This window comes from Heterodontus francisci, chromosome 1 (genome assembly GCF_036365525.1).
Source record: "Heterodontus francisci isolate sHetFra1 chromosome 1, sHetFra1.hap1, whole genome shotgun sequence".
NCBI lineage: Eukaryota > Metazoa > Chordata > Chondrichthyes > Heterodontiformes > Heterodontidae > Heterodontus > Heterodontus francisci.
In genome coordinates this window covers 197,649,421-197,668,689 of record NC_090371.1, presented here as the reverse complement: position 1 = coordinate 197,668,689, position 19,269 = coordinate 197,649,421, and the positions used below count along the sequence as shown (strand labels likewise).

At 42.4% G+C, this 19,269-nt stretch overlaps 1 protein-coding gene across 4 annotated transcripts in view; it reads right to left on the bottom strand.

Moving 5' to 3' along the window:
• Positions 1-5,455: 5,455 nt before the first annotated feature.
• The window catches only part of spock3 (SPARC (osteonectin), cwcv and kazal like domains proteoglycan 3), a 687,897-nt gene continuing 674,083 nt past the window's right edge, over positions 5,456-19,269 (bottom strand). For all 4 annotated transcript variants that reach the window (XM_068039972.1, XM_068039987.1, XM_068039980.1 and 1 more), the window contains 2 exons: positions 8,738-8,875; positions 5,456-6,945 (listed from right to left, as the gene is read on the bottom strand). In XM_068039972.1, the coding sequence (XP_067896073.1) occupies positions 6,776-6,945; positions 8,738-8,875 (308 nt within the window). In that variant the 3' untranslated portion in view covers positions 5,456-6,775. The remainder of the gene's footprint in view (positions 6,946-8,737; positions 8,876-19,269) is intronic.

Genomic DNA, 19,269 nt, shown 5'->3' with positions numbered 1-19,269 from the left:
AGGGACGATAGATTTTAGCTAAAGGTTTTAGGCTATGTCCCCTATTTCTAGACTCCTCAACCAGCAGAAATGGTTTCTCTGTACTTCCTTTCTTTCTTTGGCCTCCTTGTCTCGAGAGACAATGGGTAAGCGCCTGGAGGTGGTCAGTGGTTTGTGCAGCAGCGCCTGGAATGGCTATAAAGGCCAATTCTAGAGTGACAGACTCTTCCACAGGTGCTGCAGATAAAATTGGTTGTCGGGGCTGTTACACAGTTGGCTCTCTCCTTGCGCTTCTGTCTTTTTTCCTGCCAACTGCTAAGTCTCTTCAACTCGCCACGCTTTAGCCCTGCCTTCATGGTTGCCCGGCAGCTCTGGCGATCGCTGGCAACTGACTCCCACGACTTGTGATCAATGTCACAGGACTTCATGTCGCGTTTGCACACGTCTTTAAAGCGGAGCCATGAACGGCCGGTGGGTCTGGTACCAGTGACGAGCTCGCTGTACAATGTGTCCTTGGGGATCCTGCCATCTTCCATGCGGCTCACATGGCCAAGCCATCTCAGGCTCCGCTGGCTGAGTAGGCTGTATATGCTGGGGATGTTGGCCGCCTTGTGGACTTCTGTGTTGGAGATACGGTCCTGCCACCTGATGCCAAGGATTCTCCAGAGGCAGCGAAGATGGAATGAATTGAGACATGGCTCTTGGCTGACGGACGTTGTCCAGGCCTCGCTGCCGTAGAGCGAGGTTCGGAGGACACAGGCTTGATACACTTGGACTTTTGTGTTCTGTGTCAGTGCGCCATTTTCTCACACTCTCTTGGCCAGTCTGGACATAGCAGAGGAAGCCTTTCCCATGCGCTTGTTTAATTCTGCATCGAGAGACAGGTTACTGGTGATAGTTGAGCCTAGGTAGGTGAACTCTTGAACCACTTCCAGAGTGTGGTCGCTGATATTGATAGATGGGGCATTTCTGACCTCTTGTCCCATGATGTTCGTTTTCTTGAGGCTGATGGTTAGGCCAAATTCATTGCAGGCAGCCACAAACCTGTCGATGAGTCTCTGCAGACACTCTTCAGTGTGAGATGTTAATGCTCTGTACTTACCCCATCAGTTATAGAGTCATAACATACAAACATACATATGAATTAGGACTAGGCTACTTGGCCCCTCGAGACTGCTCCAACATTCAATAAGATCCTGGCGGATCTGATTGTAACCTCAACTCCCGATTCCTTACGACCTCCAATAACCTTTCATCCCCTTGCTTATCAAGAATCTATCTACCTCTGCCTTAAAAATATTCAAAGACTCTGCTTCCACTGCCATTTGAGGAAGAGAATTCCAAAGACTCACGACCCTCTGACAGAAAAAATTCTCATCTCTGTCTTAAATGGGCGACCCCTTATTTTTAAATAATGATCCCTAGTTCCAGATTCTCCCACAAGAGGAAACATCCTTTCCACATCCACCCTGTCAAGACCCCTCAGAATCTTATATGTTTCAATCAAGTTGCCTCTTATTCTCCTAAACTCCAGGGGATACAATAAAAGCAAAATACTGCGGATGCTGGAAATCTGAAACAAAAACAAGAAATGCTGGATTCACTCAGCAGGTCTGGCAGCATCTGTGGAAAGAGAAGCAGAGTTAACGTTTCGGGTCAGTGACCCTTCTTCGGAACTGACAAATATTAGAAAAGTCACAGATTATAAACAAGTGAGGTGGGGGTTGGGCAAGAGATAACAAAGGAGAAGGTGCAGATTGGACCAGGCCACATAGCTGACCAAAAGGTCACGGAGCAAAGGCAAACAATATTAACATATTGTTTGCCTTTGCTCCGTGACCTTTTGGTCAGCTATGTGGCCTGGTCCAATCTGCACCTTCTCCTTTGTTATCTCTTGCCCAACCCCCACCTCACTTGTTTATAATCTGTGACTTTTCTAATATTTGTCAGTTCCGAAGAAGGGTCACTGACCCGAAACGTTAACTCTGCTTCTCTTTCCACAGATGCTGCCAGACCTGCTGAGTGAATCCAGCATTTCTTGTTTTTGTTCCAGGGGATACAAGCCTAGCCTGTTCAACCCTTCCTCATAAGACAACCTGCCCATTCCAGGTATTAGTCTAGTAAACCTTCTCTGAAGTACTTGCAACGCATTTACATCCTTCCTTAAATAAGGAAACCAATACTGTATACAGTACTCCATTTGCGGTCCCACCAATGCCCTGTATAACTGAAGTATAACCTCCCTACTTTTGTATTCAATTCCCCTCGCAATAAATGTTAACATTCTATTAGCTTTCCTAATTACGTGCTGTACTTACATACTAACCTTTTGCGATTCATGCACTAGGACACCCAGATCCCTCTGCATTTCAGAGCTCTGCAATCTCTCACCCTTTAGATAATATGCTTCTTTCTTATTCTTCCTGCCAAAATGGAAAATTTCACATTTTCCCACATTATACTCCATTTGCCAGATCTTTGCCCACTCACTTAACCTATCTATATCCCTTTGGGGCCTCCTTATGTCCGCTTCACAACTTGCTTTCAATTCCTATCTTTGTGTCATCAGCAAATTTAGCAACCATACCTTCAGTCCTTTCATCTAAGTCATTTATATATGTTGTAAAAAGTTGAGGCCCCAGCACTGATCCCTGCGGCACACCACTCATTACATCTTGTCAACCAAGCAGCGGCCCAGTGGTTAGCACCGCAGCCTCACAGCTCCAGCGACCCGGGTTCAATTCTGGGTACTGCCTGTGTGGAGTTTGCAAGTTCTCTCTGTGTCTGCGTGGGTTTCCTCCGGGTGCTCCGGTTTCCACCCACATGCCAAAGACTTGCAGGTTGATAGGTAAATTGGCCATTATAAATTGTCCCTAGTATAGGTAGGTGGTAGGGAAATATAGGGACAGGTGGGGATGTGGTAGGAATATGGAATTAGTGTAGGATTAGTATAAATGGGTGGTTGATGGTCAGCACAGACTCGGTGGGCCGAAGGGCCTGTTTCAGTGCTGTATCTCTAAACTAAACTAAACCAGAAAATACCCATTTTTGCCGATTCTGTTTCCTGTTAGTTAGCCAATCTTCTATCCATGCTAAAATATTACCCCCTACACCATGAGCTTTAATTTTCTGCAATAACCTTTGATGTGGCACCTTATCAAATGCCTTCTGGAAATCTAAGTACAGTACGTCCATCAGTTCCCCTTTATCCACAGCATGTTACTTCTTCAAAGGACTCCAATAAATTAATTAAACATGATTTCTCTTTCATAAAACCATGTTGACTCTGCCTGCTTACCTTGATTTTTTTCTAAGAGCCATGCTATAATGTTTTTAATAATAGCTTCTAACATTTTCCCTATTACGGCACGGAAGTAGGCCTTTTTGGCCCATCGAGTCCATGCTGGCTCCTTGTAGAGCAATCCAATCAGTTCCATTCATCATCTCTGTTTCAACCACTCGCTGTGTAAAAAAAGTTTTTCCTTACATCCCTGCTGCATCCTCTGCCCAAAAACTTAAATCTGTGTCCCCTCGTCCTTGTACCATCAGTTAAGTTTAGGAAGTCTGCAAATTAATGATAACATTGATATAGTCTGAAAATTAGAATCAGGCTTTTCATGAGTGAAGTTTGAAAACATTTCAGCATGCAAAGGGTGGTAGAAGTTTGGAACTCTCTTGTGGAAATGGCAGTTGATGGTAGGTCAGTTATTAATTTTAAATCTGAGATTGATAGATTTTTGTTAACTAAAGGTATTAAGGGATATGGGACTAAGGCGGGTATGTGGAGTTAGGTTACAGATCAGCCGTGATCTCTCATTGGATGGTGGAACAGGTTCAAGAGATAAAATGACCTACACCTGTTCCTATATTCCCAAAAGACTACCATTGGCTAATGTTGTAAATCTGCATTCCTAAATTTTCTAATTGGTGTTTATTTTAATTTGAGTTAAATAAATATATGGGCTAAATACTCTGGTAAACAGGCCAGAAAGCCAAGGCAATTGGATTTCTACTTGCACTTATATTTCTTACTCTTTTCATTTGTCCAGTTTACTTTTTATGGGCCTAAGGTTTTGGAAAGAGCTGTTCTTAGCACTTTTTCCTCCATGGTGTTCAAGCTTAAATCAGAACACCAAGAAAGAGTTGTGTCCACAGTTTAGGAAGTATGCAAATTAATGGCAACATTGATGTACTTGTAACCTCCAACTTCACCTGATGGATTATGGTGTAAGCAGCTAATTGGTCCACAGAGACAAAAACGCTCGACTTAATAACCCTGGTTCTACTTCTGGTTTATGTTGATGCTAAGTCGTTTTCGATGTATGCTGTTGCAAAATTGGTAGTATAACTCGGATGTTATTGGCATTCTGATCTGTATAAAGCCTCCCAAACCAGTGACCTCTACCATGTAGGAGGACAAAGGCAGGGCAGTTGGTACATGGGAATGTCATCACCTCCATGTTCCCATCCAGGTCACACAGCATACTGCCTTGGACATCTGTTAACTCATGGGCTGCAGCAGTTCAAGAAGGCCCACCACCGCCACCATCTCAAGGGCAACCAAAAATGGGCTTTGCCAGAGATGCTCACAACTCAAGAATAAATATTAATTTAATTAAGGGATTTAAGGTAATTAATAAATAACAGTTCTTAGATAATTGGCAGAAGACCTGTGGAGGACCTGAGAAGAAATTATTTTATGTAGCGAGTTATGGTGATCTGGAATGCACTGCCTGAAAGGGTGATGGAGGCAGATTAAATAGCAACTTTCAAAAGGGAGTTGGATAAATATTTGAAGGGAAAAATATTGCAGGACTATGGGGAAAGGGCAGGAGAGTGAGTCTAATTAGATCGCTCTTTGAAAGAGCAGGCACGGGCACAATGGGTCAAGTGGTCTCCTTGTGGGCTGTATGATTCTACGATTAAAAAGAGATGTTTTCAGGCCGTGTCCAGGAGATGGTTTCACATTTCTCAGGTTTCACACCAGCTGGGACAATTAGCTCTCTCCTAAAAGACAGTTTTACCAACCTTTAGAAGACAACTAGTGGAGATGTGTACATGGATACAAGCAAATATGTTGTGGGTTCTGTTCCTAGTCAAAGAGCAAAACAGGAACCAGTGATGCAGTTCAAGCTGCTGGCTCTGCCTGTCTCAGACAGGTACCTGTAATATAATTGGTCCTTAAATCTGCTTTCTTGAGTTTGGCAAAACAAACATTAAGTAAAACACCTCACTTGTTTATAATCTGTGACTTTTCTAATATTTGTCAGTTCCGAAGAAGGGTCACTGACCCGAAACGTTAACTCTGCTTCTCTTTCCACAGATGCTGCCAGACCTGCATTTCTTGTTTTTGTTTCAGATTTCCAGCATCCGCAGTATTTTGCTTTTATTAAGTAAAACAAAATGTTTTCTCTAGCATGCGAGTTTTTTCAGATTACTATTATGTAACAGCAATAATACCAATGTAATTGGTTACAGGAGTCCTTTATTATTGCAAACTATACATACAGTAAAAAAAAATGCAGCATAGCTTTTTCATTTTAGAATGCAATTCAGTCTAAGGAAAAGATAATTAAAATGAGTTATTATTTATGATTTTCCTTTAGTTTAGATTTCAGGAGAAACAATTAAGACTGACAATCATATGTTCTAAATAAACAGCACACAATGTAAAGGTATGTTAATAACTACAAACAACGTTAATTTTAGTTGACAAAGGACTTAAAAGGCTCAACTCTAGTATGCATCAAGGCGGTGGAATTCCAAAATGTCTATACAATCAATTAACATGCTAACATAAATACAGGGCAATTTAGTCTATAGCAAAATTGTTCATTGCTACTGCTACACATTACTGGTATATACTCATAGTCCGTAGGATGACTGCCATAACTATTGAAAAATTTATTATTTAAAATTATTTTTCTCTTATCCAATGTTTGCAGCTGCAGAACTTATGCTGTGACCAGGTGTGCTTGAATATTACCTGAACTCCTATCTTTCATACACAAACAAAAAATATTTCTATTTTTAAGTTGAAAGGCACATCACAATGTGACTTCTATTCATTTTAAACAAGTAATTGAAAGTATATATACCTTTAAAAAGATGATTACATTTTATTGGAAGAAAAAAAAATCATTCTAGTAGTCAAGGCATCCACAATCTTCAGCAATGTTAAGGTAGAGGTATGGCAAGAACGTTTTGTTGCCATAACCACTCCTGTCTAAAAATTCTAACTGCTGCAAATTCTGCCATATAATTCTGAAAAAAAAGGATTTGTTCAGTTGTAAAAGTTGACTCATTATTGACGAAATTATTTTTGTTTTTTTATTGATGACATAAGTATATTTTAGCTTTTGCCATCTGAATAACCAAGAGTTTTCAAAAAAAAGTACATCAGTACTGTGATGAGTGGTTTCAGGGACAACACCAATGAGCTGTGTACACAAGTCATTTGTGGACGAGGTGCCGAGATTTACTGCATCACAATGCGAGCACGTACAACGACAAGGAAACTGATTTTCAAAAACAAAATTGAGATTTTCTTATGTGTTCTGGTATTGTATTTCTCTTAACTGGTTTGGATTATAATTTTTAATTTATGTTTTCAAAAACACCAGAGTAAAGATGTACTGAAACAATTTTTAAGGGATGTAGACTTTGTTTGAGGGTATAATTGTACAAAATATACATGTTGACTGAAATATCTTTTGTTCATTTTTAATGTGTCTAGTAACTCATGAGATTTCACTATAGAAACGTGCAAAATATTAAAGTTCATGACATTTCCAGACTACCATATGTAGCCACCTACATCATATTCATCATCATCATCTTCGTCATCTTCATTGTCAACTTCATCATCTTCTTCCTCATCATTGGTATCTTCCTCATTGTCCTCATCATCTGACCATTCATGGAAGTCACCGCTACCAAAGTCACCTGAAATCTCTATATCACCGCCTAGAAAATAAACCACCAACAAAATATTCAATTGTGAAAACATATGTCCTTGTCAGACAACAATGGTTTGCTTTTTCGTGCGGATAACTTTGTATGAAGTGCGATGATAATCTCTTTACTGTCAGGTTCAGTAAGAACATAACTATCATTTATGTAAAAGAATAATCTGTTATACTTTACCCATCTTAAAAAGAAAGAAAAACAGAAAGTGTTGGAAATACTCAGCAGGTCTGGCAGCACCTTTCATCGACCTGGAACATTTACTCTGCTTCTCTCTTCACAGATGCTGCCAGACCTGCTGAGTATTTCCAGCATTTTCTGTTTTTATTTACAATTTCCAGCATCTGCAGCATTTTGCTTTTATGCTTGCATCTTAAAAAGAGCTTGGGGAGTGGGCCTCTCCCCATTGCTCAGTGAATAAATGCAGTATAGTGCCACAAAGATTCTGTGTTTGATTTCTGGTCTGTGATGAATTAGCTTTTGGCAATAGTGTGTGTGCTACAATCAGCTTCCATGGCCTGGGCACTGGAGGTGAAAAAAAATCAGAATTCTCATTCAATTCACTGTTCCCAAAAAGACAATAAATTCTCTTTCTTGTGCTTGTACAGCAGGTTTATGCTATTGAGGTAAACTACAATAACAATGTGAAGTGAACACTGGCAAACATTAATGCCCCAAAACTGAGGAAGCCCTACCATAGATCACTAGTAGTAGGATGCAACAAATGGATTTATGTTGAAGGAAATGAACAAGAAGTTATAGGCCACTTAACTATTTATTCACTGCATTATATGCATATTTTAATCAATCAGAGTCTCTAGCTACCTCTTTGAGAATAGTGTGCTTCACTCTCCCGGAATGTAAAATCACTTTCTCACTCATTATATTTATTTATTTTATTTACTTATTTATTTATTATGTATTTAGAGATACAGCACTGAAACAGGCCCTTTGGCCCATCGAGTCTGTGCTGACCAACAACCACCCATTTATACATTTAATCCTACATTAATCCCATATTTCCTACCACATCCCCACCATTCTCCTACGACCTACCTACACTAGGGGCAATTTACAATGGCCAATTTACCTATCAACCTGCAAGTCTTTGGCTGTGAGAGGAAACCGGAGCATCCGGCGGAAACCCACGCAGACACAGGGAGAACTTGCAAACTCCGCACAGGCAGTACCGAGAACTGAACCCGGGTCGCTGGAACTGTGAGGCTGCGGTACTAACCACTGCGCCACTGTGCCATCCCATGATATTAGTTGCAGGATCTCGTATGTATTTTGGTGAATCTACTTTTCCACAGCAATGTAATGGCCTGTAAAGTGCTGTGTGCTCCTGGAGCCATGCACATTTGATTCTGCTGAAGCAGTCAATTAATCCTTTTACAGACCTTGACCTATATTATGGTTTGAACAGATACACTCCAGATATTTTGTTTTTTCTTTTAGCTAGGAAGAATCACATGTGTTTGACATTCTTTAAACTAAATTACACAACCAAGATGCATCTCAACAGGGATTTTGACAAAAATCATATATTAATGAATAAAAACAGAAAATTATTAGTAATTAGCTGTATTCAAAATAATTTCAGAATAACCAGGACTGCTGCACTGAGAACTTCCGCATCACCAAAATGGAATAATAGTTAAGTGTCACCCTATAGAACTGTAGGTTGTTGCTTAAATTATATAAACATGTGATTTACAGATTTCTGAATATTGCAGGTGTTTTAAGTATTAGCATATGAGACTGAAAGTTTTGCTTTGGTTATAGTGCATACCACAGTCTGGCAATCCACTTGATCTAGATCCTCTCATTTCATTCCCATATCGGTCAACGCACCAGCATTGTCCAACACTGCCATGACACTGGGTGGCTTTATAATAACCATCTTCATCACAGGTTGGAAGAAAAATTCCTGAAGTAACCAAATACATATCATGAAGTATGCATGAGAACATTGGAACTAACTTAACACTCTGGATGCAGTGAATGAGATATATTGTGTCAGTATCATCCACTCCCTGCTCAAGAAAACTAGTCAGGCTTGGGAGGCTGGAATTGCCTTGGATGCCCACTGGTGAAAAGTCAATTCAATTATGAACCAAATAAATTTCAAGACACTTGGAATAAGGTGTTGCTGCACTAAAAGTAAAAATTTCCTCAGTATTTACTCTTAGAAGTATTTATAAAATCTGCAAGCAATTTTCTTCTCAATATGATATTTGAATGTTTTTTAAACTAATATTAAAGGTAATGATAACTATTGGGTTCAACAATTCTGGCATTAACTCTCGCAGTGATGCTTTGCATGGAGAGGAGGGAATGAGGTAATTGAGTACATGGCTACAGAATTTTATGTTGGCTCCCAATTGTCCACTCTTCTAAATTCACCTGTGATAAGGTCAACCTAGTCTTTCAGTCCTGTTTAACATTTGCTTTGACATGAACCACCAGCAGAATATTTGAACAGTTAATCTGGTAGTTGCTGCTCACCATGCCAAGTATACAAAATAGCCGTGGAGCAGATTTATCCCAATCAGTAACCCAGTACCATCTACTGAAAAAAACCTCTGGAAATTGCTGTGGTTTAGCACATTCATTTCAAATGCCTCCCTTTGCTGATTTAACTGACATGTTAACTTATTTCAACTAAACAGGCTAATTCTTTTGTAAAACTGAAAAGAAGAAATTGATAAAAGCATATTTAAAGTTTAAAAAAAACAAAATGTTCACCATAGTCTCCAGGCTAGTATCCAGATAATCATTTCTGCAATCCTAAGTATTCCTTTTCTGTCGATCAGACCAAAGATGGCTCAATTTTCTTCTAAGTGTCAATAAGACTCCCTGTTGTACACCTTGAACTGGCTTTAGGCTATTTCAACTACTTGGTTGCAATTAATTCTGACACCAACAAGGAAACCCCATGCATCTCAATCATTTGAGCTCCCATTATTTTGATGAGTAATATTACTTATTGAATTCATTTAAAAACAGATGGCATAGGCTATTCAGAGGTTTTCTGTTACTTGTCAAGCAAACAACATTTTTTGCACTCTCCATGTAAAAGAAATGCATCAGTGTGCCTAAGTATATGGAAAAGTGGAGGCAGACCCTCAAAAGGAAATCTGTGAGAGTGGAGACACATAAGGCACAGTCAAAGAAAAGAGCTTTTAAGGAACTTCCAAAGGAAACAGAGGGAGCTAGCCAGGAATAGTGGCTTTTGGGGAGAATTCCAGGGGCAAGAACAAAACTGTTCAGCCTCTGACAATGTTGCAGGAATATTGAGTTAAAGGAGTGAATAATGTGAGCAATAACTGGAAGATTCCTTATAACATGGAGGGAGACAATGGATGAATCGAAATATGAAAACAAATATCATTAGGTTGACTTATTGGATCACAAGGAATTGCTGGAGCTTGGCAAGATTGAGGGTGATGTGCAGAAGAAAACATGGGTTATGAATGAGTTGAAATTTCCCAAGGATGGAGTTAGGGGGACTAGGGAGGAGGCCATTTGAGAAGTCAATTTTATAGGTGATGAAGGCTTGGACTAGCAACATGCACAAGTGAAGGATTGAGAAATTTAAAAAAAATTAAAAATAGCCTTTGAGGAAAATTTAAAGGAAAGAGCATGCAAAGAGCAGGTCATTCCAATATGCATGACTGTATTTTTGACAAGTAATCATGCTTGTAACATTGGGAAAATCAGCTTTGGGTTTGCAAACAGCACAATCCCACAAACAGCAGTGAAATAAATGATCAAATAATCTGTTTTAGTGATTCTGGTTGAGAGATAAATGCTAGCCAGGCCATCAGGAGAAAGAAAGCAAAGCCAGGGGATTTAAAGAAAAAAAATTATTACCATAGAAAAATGGCTGGAGTCTCTGCCATTGATGGTGGAGTGATAGAGGGAAGGAGTTGTAGAGAGACTAGGGTCAAATGGAAACATGAGCACAGGCTGAGGCAAAGGCTGCAAATGTAGTGTAAGGTAAAGCCATAGAGAGATTTGTAAATGAGATCAAGAATTTTGAATTTGAAGTATTGGGGAAAGGGACCTAATGGTGGGGGGCGGTGGGGGGAGTGTTGGAAAATTTGAGGTATTGAAATTAGAGGCAGAAGTAGGAACACAGTCAGGCAAAGATATATTTTTGCGGTGCTATTCTACTGCTGTAAATAAATTATTTTTTGCCCTCTGTACTATTACCAGCACCAATAAGTTTCCCAATGACAATCTTTCCAACTAATGTGTACGGAAGAAATGGATGGCATACAGGCTGCATGAACCATATCCTGTGCCTAACCTGCACATCAGTTTCCTTCAGGAAAAAGAGCCTTCACATGTGTGATAGAGTCCTTGTGTGTAGACTGTGCAGCTGACCTGTTGGGTGCTATGACTTTGGATTCAAAATGTGTTTTTTTGAGACAGAGCTTGATTCAAAAATGAAACTAAAAGTCTCAATGTTCTCGGAAGTCAGAACCAGGTTTTTTAAAAATGTTTTTTTTTGTACCAGAGACATGATTGAAGTTTAGGTTTCAGTTTTACAAGATGACCCTGGAGGGTGGAGGCTAGCTGCACAGCTAGGGATTGTTTTAAAAGGTTTCCCAGAGCTGCTGAACTGAAACAATCTGGAAGCTGCTGCTTTGAAAAAAGACGAGCTCTTTGAATTGGAAGTTGCTTTCTGGGAGCAGATCTTTGGAAAATTCAAGTTGCTATTATTGTTTTCAGTACCTGAAAGAGTTGTGTAAGGTGGAAGCAGTGAAGATACACCACCAGGACTGTTGTGAGCAAAGCCACAGAAGTTCTGGAAGGGTGCGCAGTTTTGGTGGAGACAGTATTGGTGGGGTTTGGATTGCAGAGAAACTGCCATGGAGTGGAATTGACGTTTGCAACTTGGGAGACAGGATCTGGAGGTCTACTTGAAAAGTTCAAAGACCTGAAGGAATTTGTGATGGTTCGGCTGATAGGACTGCCAAAGGACTTGTGAGATGCATCCTTGTTGCATCTGATAGTTAACGTGTAGCCTTTAAGATATATATATATCAAACATGATTAAACTGTCAGTTCACATTTAATTTATATAATAAAAGCAAAATACTGCAGATGCTGGAAATCTGAAACAAAAACAAAAAGCGCTGGAAATACACAGCAGGTCTGGCAGCATCTATGGAGCTCCTGCCTTATCAGACACCTTTCCCTTTGTCCTCTCCCCCACCCCCTCACTTGCTGAAAACCTAATTATTTTCTAACCGTTACCAGTTATGATGAAAGGTCATAGACCTGAAACATTAACTTTGCTTCTCTCGCCTCAGACGCTGCCAGACCTGCTGAGTATTTCCAGCACTTTTTGTTCATGTTTAATTTATGTTGGTTTTGGTTTAAGTGTTAAAGTAAAATATATAAAAGGGAAATCTTGTCCGTTTGGTTTTCATTTCCTAAATTGGAGTCAGTCGGTGGATTCAATTCTTTTGGTTTGTTGGTGGTCTCCACGGGGATAACAAAATTGGGGGCTCATCCAGGATCTGATTGGTCCAGATGAGGTAGTGAAACGGGCTCTCTGGAATTTTCCAGAGCTTAAACAAACAAGATTTCACATTTACTTTGGCTATGTTCAGTGGGAAATCAACATGATGGTCAGGGCTTTGTGCAGAAAGGGGATTTGTCTCTTAGTATCTTGAAACAGTTGACAAAAGAAAATCTGAAGGCTACAGCAGGGAACCTAAGGGTCAGCTTAAAGCCACGGACTAGAAAAGCAGAGATAATCCAATAATTAGTTCCTCACTTGAAGCTTGAGGAAGAAAAGGTTGTTTCTGCTAGTATTCAAGTAGATCTATCCAAAATTGAATCAGAAAAAGAAAAGGAAAGAAGGCAATTGAACGAGAGAAGCTGAAAGTGGAAGAAAAAGAGAAGAGAAGAGAAGAAAAGGAAAGACAATTTGAAATGAGAAAACTTGAAATTGCAAGAGAAAGGGAAAGGGAAGAGAAAGAAAAAGAACAAGAAATGCAAAGTTGGGCATTAGACCACAACTAGAAAATGGAAAGGCTCAAAGCTGGTGGATGTGAATTGGAGGTGAAAGATAAGGATGAACTAGAGGAAACTCCTAGTAGTTTTGATTTGGCAAAGAATATTTATTTATCTATGGTTTTAAGCTGGTGTTTTCTCTGCAGCAGACGAGAAGCAACTGGACTCTGACATGAGCAGACCCTAAGTGGCAATCCCTCTCCATTCCAGCTTGAAAGCTTTCAAAACCTGCTTGTTGACTGACTCCCTTTGCATACTCCAGCTACAATCAGAAACCCCGCTGGAGGAAATCATCCGCATCACTATCTCCAGGAGACTCACTGAACCAGTCATGTACCTCTTCAAACTAAAAGACTCAGGACCACTGAATTCAGCTAGAAACCAGTCAAATCACCAAACTTCCCAGACTGTATACTTTGTTTATGGACTCTGACTCAACCAATCTACCTTTCCCCACACTGTAACCTATTTATGTGTGTGCGTAAACCTCCAGAGTGTGTGTGTGAATGAAAGTTAGTGTATTGTTTATTATTTTATTAGATCAGTTTAGGTACATTAAATTTAACCTCTTTGTTTATTCAAGAAAACCTGTTCGATTGGTTCTTGTTATGATCATAGCAAGTAAGTAATCAAACACCGACTGAATTGGCCTGTATGCCCACGTTGAGAAAGAATTAAACCTGTATGGTCTAACAAGGAGAGGGGAGGCCGTGGTGTAGTGGTAATGTCACTAGACTAATAACTAATGCTCTGGGACATGGGTTTGAATCCCACCACAGCAGATGTTGAAATTTGAATTCAATTAATAAATCTGGAATTAAAAGGCTAGCCTTGTGGTGACCATGAAACCATTATCGATTGTTGTAAAATCCCATCTGGTTCACTAATGTCCTGTAGGGAAGGAAATCTGCTGTCCTTACCTGATCTGGCCTACAGGTGTCTCCAGACTAAAGGCTTGCTCAGGTCAGGAAAAAGAACCTGACCTGAACCCGACCGAACCACAGAAGACCCAAGCCCGACCTGGCCCGAGGCCCTCTGATTTTGCCCCTTGCCCAACCTGACCATCCCTTTACTTACCTTCTGACTCGGAACCTCCAGCGCGTGCGTGATGACGTCATAGTGACGGCACTCGCTCACTGCGCAGACTCAGTTTCGTCCCGGTCTCCCAGCTCAGGTAAGTTTTTTAATTTCAATTATACCAGCAGAGCACTTACCGTGTTTGTTCGGCCCGACCCGACCCAAGCCCGAAAGCCATACCTGGAAGAGGGGCCCGACCTGATCCGAACCCGAGACATGTCGTTGGGTTCCGGTCAGGTAGCAGGCCTTTACTCCAGACCCTCAGCAATATGGTTGACTCTTAAATGCCCACTGGAATAGCCTAGCAAGCCATTCAGTTGTATTAAAACCACTACAAAGTCTAAGAAGAGGAATAAAACCTGGAAACGACCAAGGCACCTGAAACGACAATAGCAAACCCAGCCTTGTCGACCCTGCAAAGTCCTCCTTACTAATATCTGGGGACTTGTGTCAAAATTGGGAGAGCTGTCCCATAGACTATGTCAAGCAACAGCCTGACATAGTCATACTCTCAGAATCATACATTGCAGACAATGTGCCAGACACCACCATCACCATCCCTGGGTATGCCCTGTCCCACTGGCAGAACAGACCCACCAAAGGTGGTGGCACAGTGGTATACAGGTGGGAGGGAGTTGCCCTGGGAAACCTCAACATTGACTCTGGAACCCATGAAGCCTCATGGCATCAGGTCAGACATGGGCATGGAAACCTCCTTGTGATTACCACCTACTGCCCTCCCCTCGGCTGATGAATCAGTGCTTCTCTATATGGAACACTACCTGGAAGAAGCACTGAGGGTTGCAAGGGCACAAAATGTGCTCTGGGTGGGGGACATCAATGTCCATCACCAAGAGTGGCTTGGTGGCATTGCAACTGATCGAGCTGGCCTAGTCCTAAAGGACATAGCTGCTAGACCGGGCCTGCTGCAGGTGGTGAGCGAACCAGCAAGAGGGAAAAACATACTTGACTTCGTCCTCACCAATCTACCTGTGGCAGTTGCATCTGTCCATGACAGTATTGGTAGGAGTGACCACCGCACAGTCCTTGGGGAGATGAAGTCCTGTCTTCATACTGAGGGTACCAATCATTGTGCTGTGTGGCACTACCACTGTGCTAAATGGGATAGACTTTGAACAGATTTAGCAACTCAAAACTGGTACCCATGATGTGTTGCAGACCATCAACAGCAGAAGAATTTATTCAACCACAATCTGTAACCTCATGGCACGACATATCCTGCACTTTTCCATTACCAAAAAAGCCAGGGGACCAACCCTGGTTCAATAAAGTGAGCAGGAGGACATACTAGGAGCAGCACCAGCCATACCAAATGAGGTGTCAGCCTGGTGAAGCTACAACACAGGACTACTTGCATGTCAAACAGTGGAAGCAGCATGCAATAGATAGGGTTACGTGGTCCCACAACCAACGGATCAGATCTAAGCTCTGCAGTCCTGCAGAGTTGTGAATGGTGGTGGACAATTAGACAACTGACAGGAGGAGGTGGCTTCACAAACATCCCCATCCTCAAGGATGGATCAGCCCAGCACATCAGCGCAAAAGACAAGGCTGAAGCATTTGCATGTTGTGGTTGTTGGAGATCAATCATCTGAGCCCCAGGACATTACTGCAGGAGTTCATCAGGGTAGTGTCCGAGGCCCAACCATCGTCAGCTGCTTCATCAATGACCTTCCTTCAATCATAAGGTCAGAAGTGGGGATGTTCACTGATGATTGCACAATGTTCAGCACCATTCGTGACTCCTCAGATACTGAAGCAGTCCGTGTAGAAATGCAGCAAGACCTGGACAATATCCAGGCTTGGGCTGATAAGTGGCAAGTAACATTCGCGCTACACAAGTGCCAGGCAATGACCATCTCCAACAAAAGAGAATCTAACCATCTCCCCTTGACATTCAGCAGCATTACCATCGCTGAATCCCCCACTATCAACATCCTAGGGGCTACCATTGACCAGAAACCGAACTGGAGTAACCATATAAATACCGTGGCCACAAGAGCAGGTCAGAGGCTAGGAATCCTGAGGCGAGTAACTCACCTCCTAACTCCCCAAAGCCTGTCCACCATCTACAAGGCACAAGTCAGGAGTGTGATGGAATACTCTCCACTTGCCTGGATGGGTGCAGCTCCAACAACACTCAAGAAGCTCGACACCATCCAGGATAAAGCAGCCCGCTTGACTGGCACCCCATTAACAAACATTCACTCCCTCCACCACTGATGCACAATGGCAGCAGTGTGTACCATCTACAAGATGCACTGCAGCAATGCACCAAGGCTCCTTCCAAACCCACGACCTCTACCAACTAGAAGGACAAGGGCAGCAAATACATGGGAACACCACCACCTGCAAGTTCCCCTCCAAGTCACACACCATCCTGACTTGGAACTATATCGCCGTTCCTTCACTGTTGCTGGGTCAAAATCCTGCAACTCCCTTCCTAACAGTTCTGTGGGTATACCTACCCCAAATGGACTGCAGCAGTTCAAGAAGGCAGCTCACCACCACCTTCTCAAGGGCAATTAGGGATGGGCAATAAATGCTGGCATGGCCAGCGTCGCCCACATCCCATGAATGAATAAAATCAAATCCATCTTCTGTCAGTAGTGCCAAGTGGATGATCCCTCTCGGCCTCCTCCTGAGGTCCCCAGCATCACAGATGCCAGTCTTCAGCCAATCCAATTCACTCCACCTGATATCACGAAATGGCTGAAGGCACTGGATACTGCAAAGGCTATGGGCCCTGACAACATTTCCGCAATAGTACTGAAAACCTGTGCTCCAGAACTCGTCACACCCCTAGCCAAGCTGTTCCAGTACAGTTACAACACTGGCATCTACCCGGCAATGTGGAAAATTGCCCAGGTATGTCCTGTTCACAAAAAGCTGATGCTCAGTTTGGGTTCCACCAGGGCCACTCAGCTCCTGACCTAATTACAGCCTTGGTCAAAACGTGAACAAAAAAGCTGAACTTCAGAGATGAGGTGAGAGTGCCTGCCCTTGACATCAAGGCTGCATTTGACTGAGTATGGCATCAAGGAGCCCTCGCAAAACTGGAGCCAATGGTAATCAGGGGAAAAACTCTCCATTGGTTAGAGTCATACCTAGCACAAAGGAAGATGGTGGCGATTTTTGGAGGTCAGTCATCTCAATCCATGGACATCACTGCAGGAATTCCCCATAGTAGTGTCCTAGGCCCAACCAGCTTCAGCTGCTTCATCAATGACCTTCCCCCCATCATAAGGTCAGAAGTGGGGGTGTTTGCTGATGACTTCACAATGTTCAGCACCACTTGCGACTCCTCAGATACTGAAGCAGCCCATGTCCATATGCAGCTAAACCTGGACAACATCCAGGCTTATGATCCGGTGGTGATAAAGGTGGTAGCTTCTCCAGTGGTTTTAGAGAGACTGAAAGACGTCAGGGAGACAGAGCAGTTACAAGAAAAGGTCCCTGACATTGTTCCTGACTGTGTGGTGACCTAGTCCATGGCCAAACAAGCTCCTTCAGAGGAGGCTGAACTGGCACTGCAGACAGATCTGAAACCTTATTTGGGAAGTTAGAGGACCAAAGGATGGGTTAAACAGATCTTCCTTGGTCGAGGCTCAGCAAGCTGACACAGGGTTAAAAAAGTTAGCACAGACTGCCCAAACTGAAGCTGAAGCAGAGGGAGTTCCAGAGTGCTACAATTTAAAGGATGAGGTGCTGATGAGGAAGTGGAGACCTCCTCACAAACCTACAGATGAAGAGTCGACAGTGGTTCACCAGATAGTGGTGTCACCAAGGTACTGGAGGGAAATATTGAGAATAGCCCACAAAATTCCAATGGCTGGACATGTCAGTATCAGAAAAACCAAAGCCCACATCAGACAGCATTTTCACTGGCAACAACTCCACAAGGATATGGTGGAGTTCTGTAAGACTTGCCACACATACCAGGTTGTCGGGAAGCCTCAACCTGTAATAGAATTTGCACCCCTTAATTCCCATACCGGCTTTTGGAGAACCATTCAGTAGAGTGCTGGTAGATTGTGTGGGGCCCCTGCCAAAAATAAGAGGGGGCTACCAGTATCTTCTCACCATTATGGATGTGACTACTCGATTTACAGATTTTTTTTTATTTTAAGAGGCTATCCCTCTTAGAACTATCTCTGCCAAAGTAGTGGTGGAGGTGCTACCCAATTCTTCACCCAATATGGGCTGCTTGCTGAGATGCAGTCGGATCAGGGCACAAATTTTATGTCCAGTATTTTTCAAAAGATCATGGGTAATCTGGGCATAACCCAGCTAAAGTCCTCAGTCTATCACCCACAGTTACAAGGGGCTTTGGAGTGGCACCGCCAGACTCTAAAGACAATTATCAGGGTATACTGCTATAAGTACCTCCATGACTGGGACAAAGGGCTGGGATTTCTCCTGTTTGCTTCCAGGGATTCACCCAAAAAGTCTACTGGTTTTAGTCCCTTTGAATTAGTTTATGGACACAAGGTGAGAGATCCTCTAAAACTAATCAAGGTGAGTTTTTTGGGACCCAGGGACGAATCTTCCCTGATAGACTACATCTCCATGTTCAGCTCACAAGAGCCTGTGCAGTGACTCAGTAACACCTAAACACCTCCCAGACAGCTATGGAAAGGCAGCCAGATAAACATGCTGAGGCCAGAACATTTCAGCCCGAAGACTGCGTGTTAGTGCAATTACCAATGCAGGGAGAACCACTCAAAGCCCGGTTCAGTGGCCCATACAGAGTAAAAAAGAGAATTAGCCAAGTGAATTATATAATTGACACCCCAGATCGTGGGAAAAAGCAATGGCTATACCACATCACTATGTTAAAACGACACCACAGCTGGGAAGGTGGTAAACAAGCACAGGTCAGTCAGGCAGTCAGGAAAGAGGAGGGCGAAAGGGACAGTGAGAACGAGTTAGAGAGAGGCCAGGCGGATTCCCAAATCAAATCCCCTACTGCCTGATTAGGTAACACTGAAATGTTAGGGAAATTTAAATGCAGGACAGAGAGGAGACCTAACAAGGCTGTTCAGAGTGTTTGAAGGGATCTGCAGGGACAAACCAGGGTGCACAACCCTAACCCTACACAATGTGGATGTAGGAGAGACCCTTCCCATAAAACAAAATCCCTGTCGCCTAGGTCCCAGGAAACGGACCTAGGTTCGGGAGGAAATTCAGACT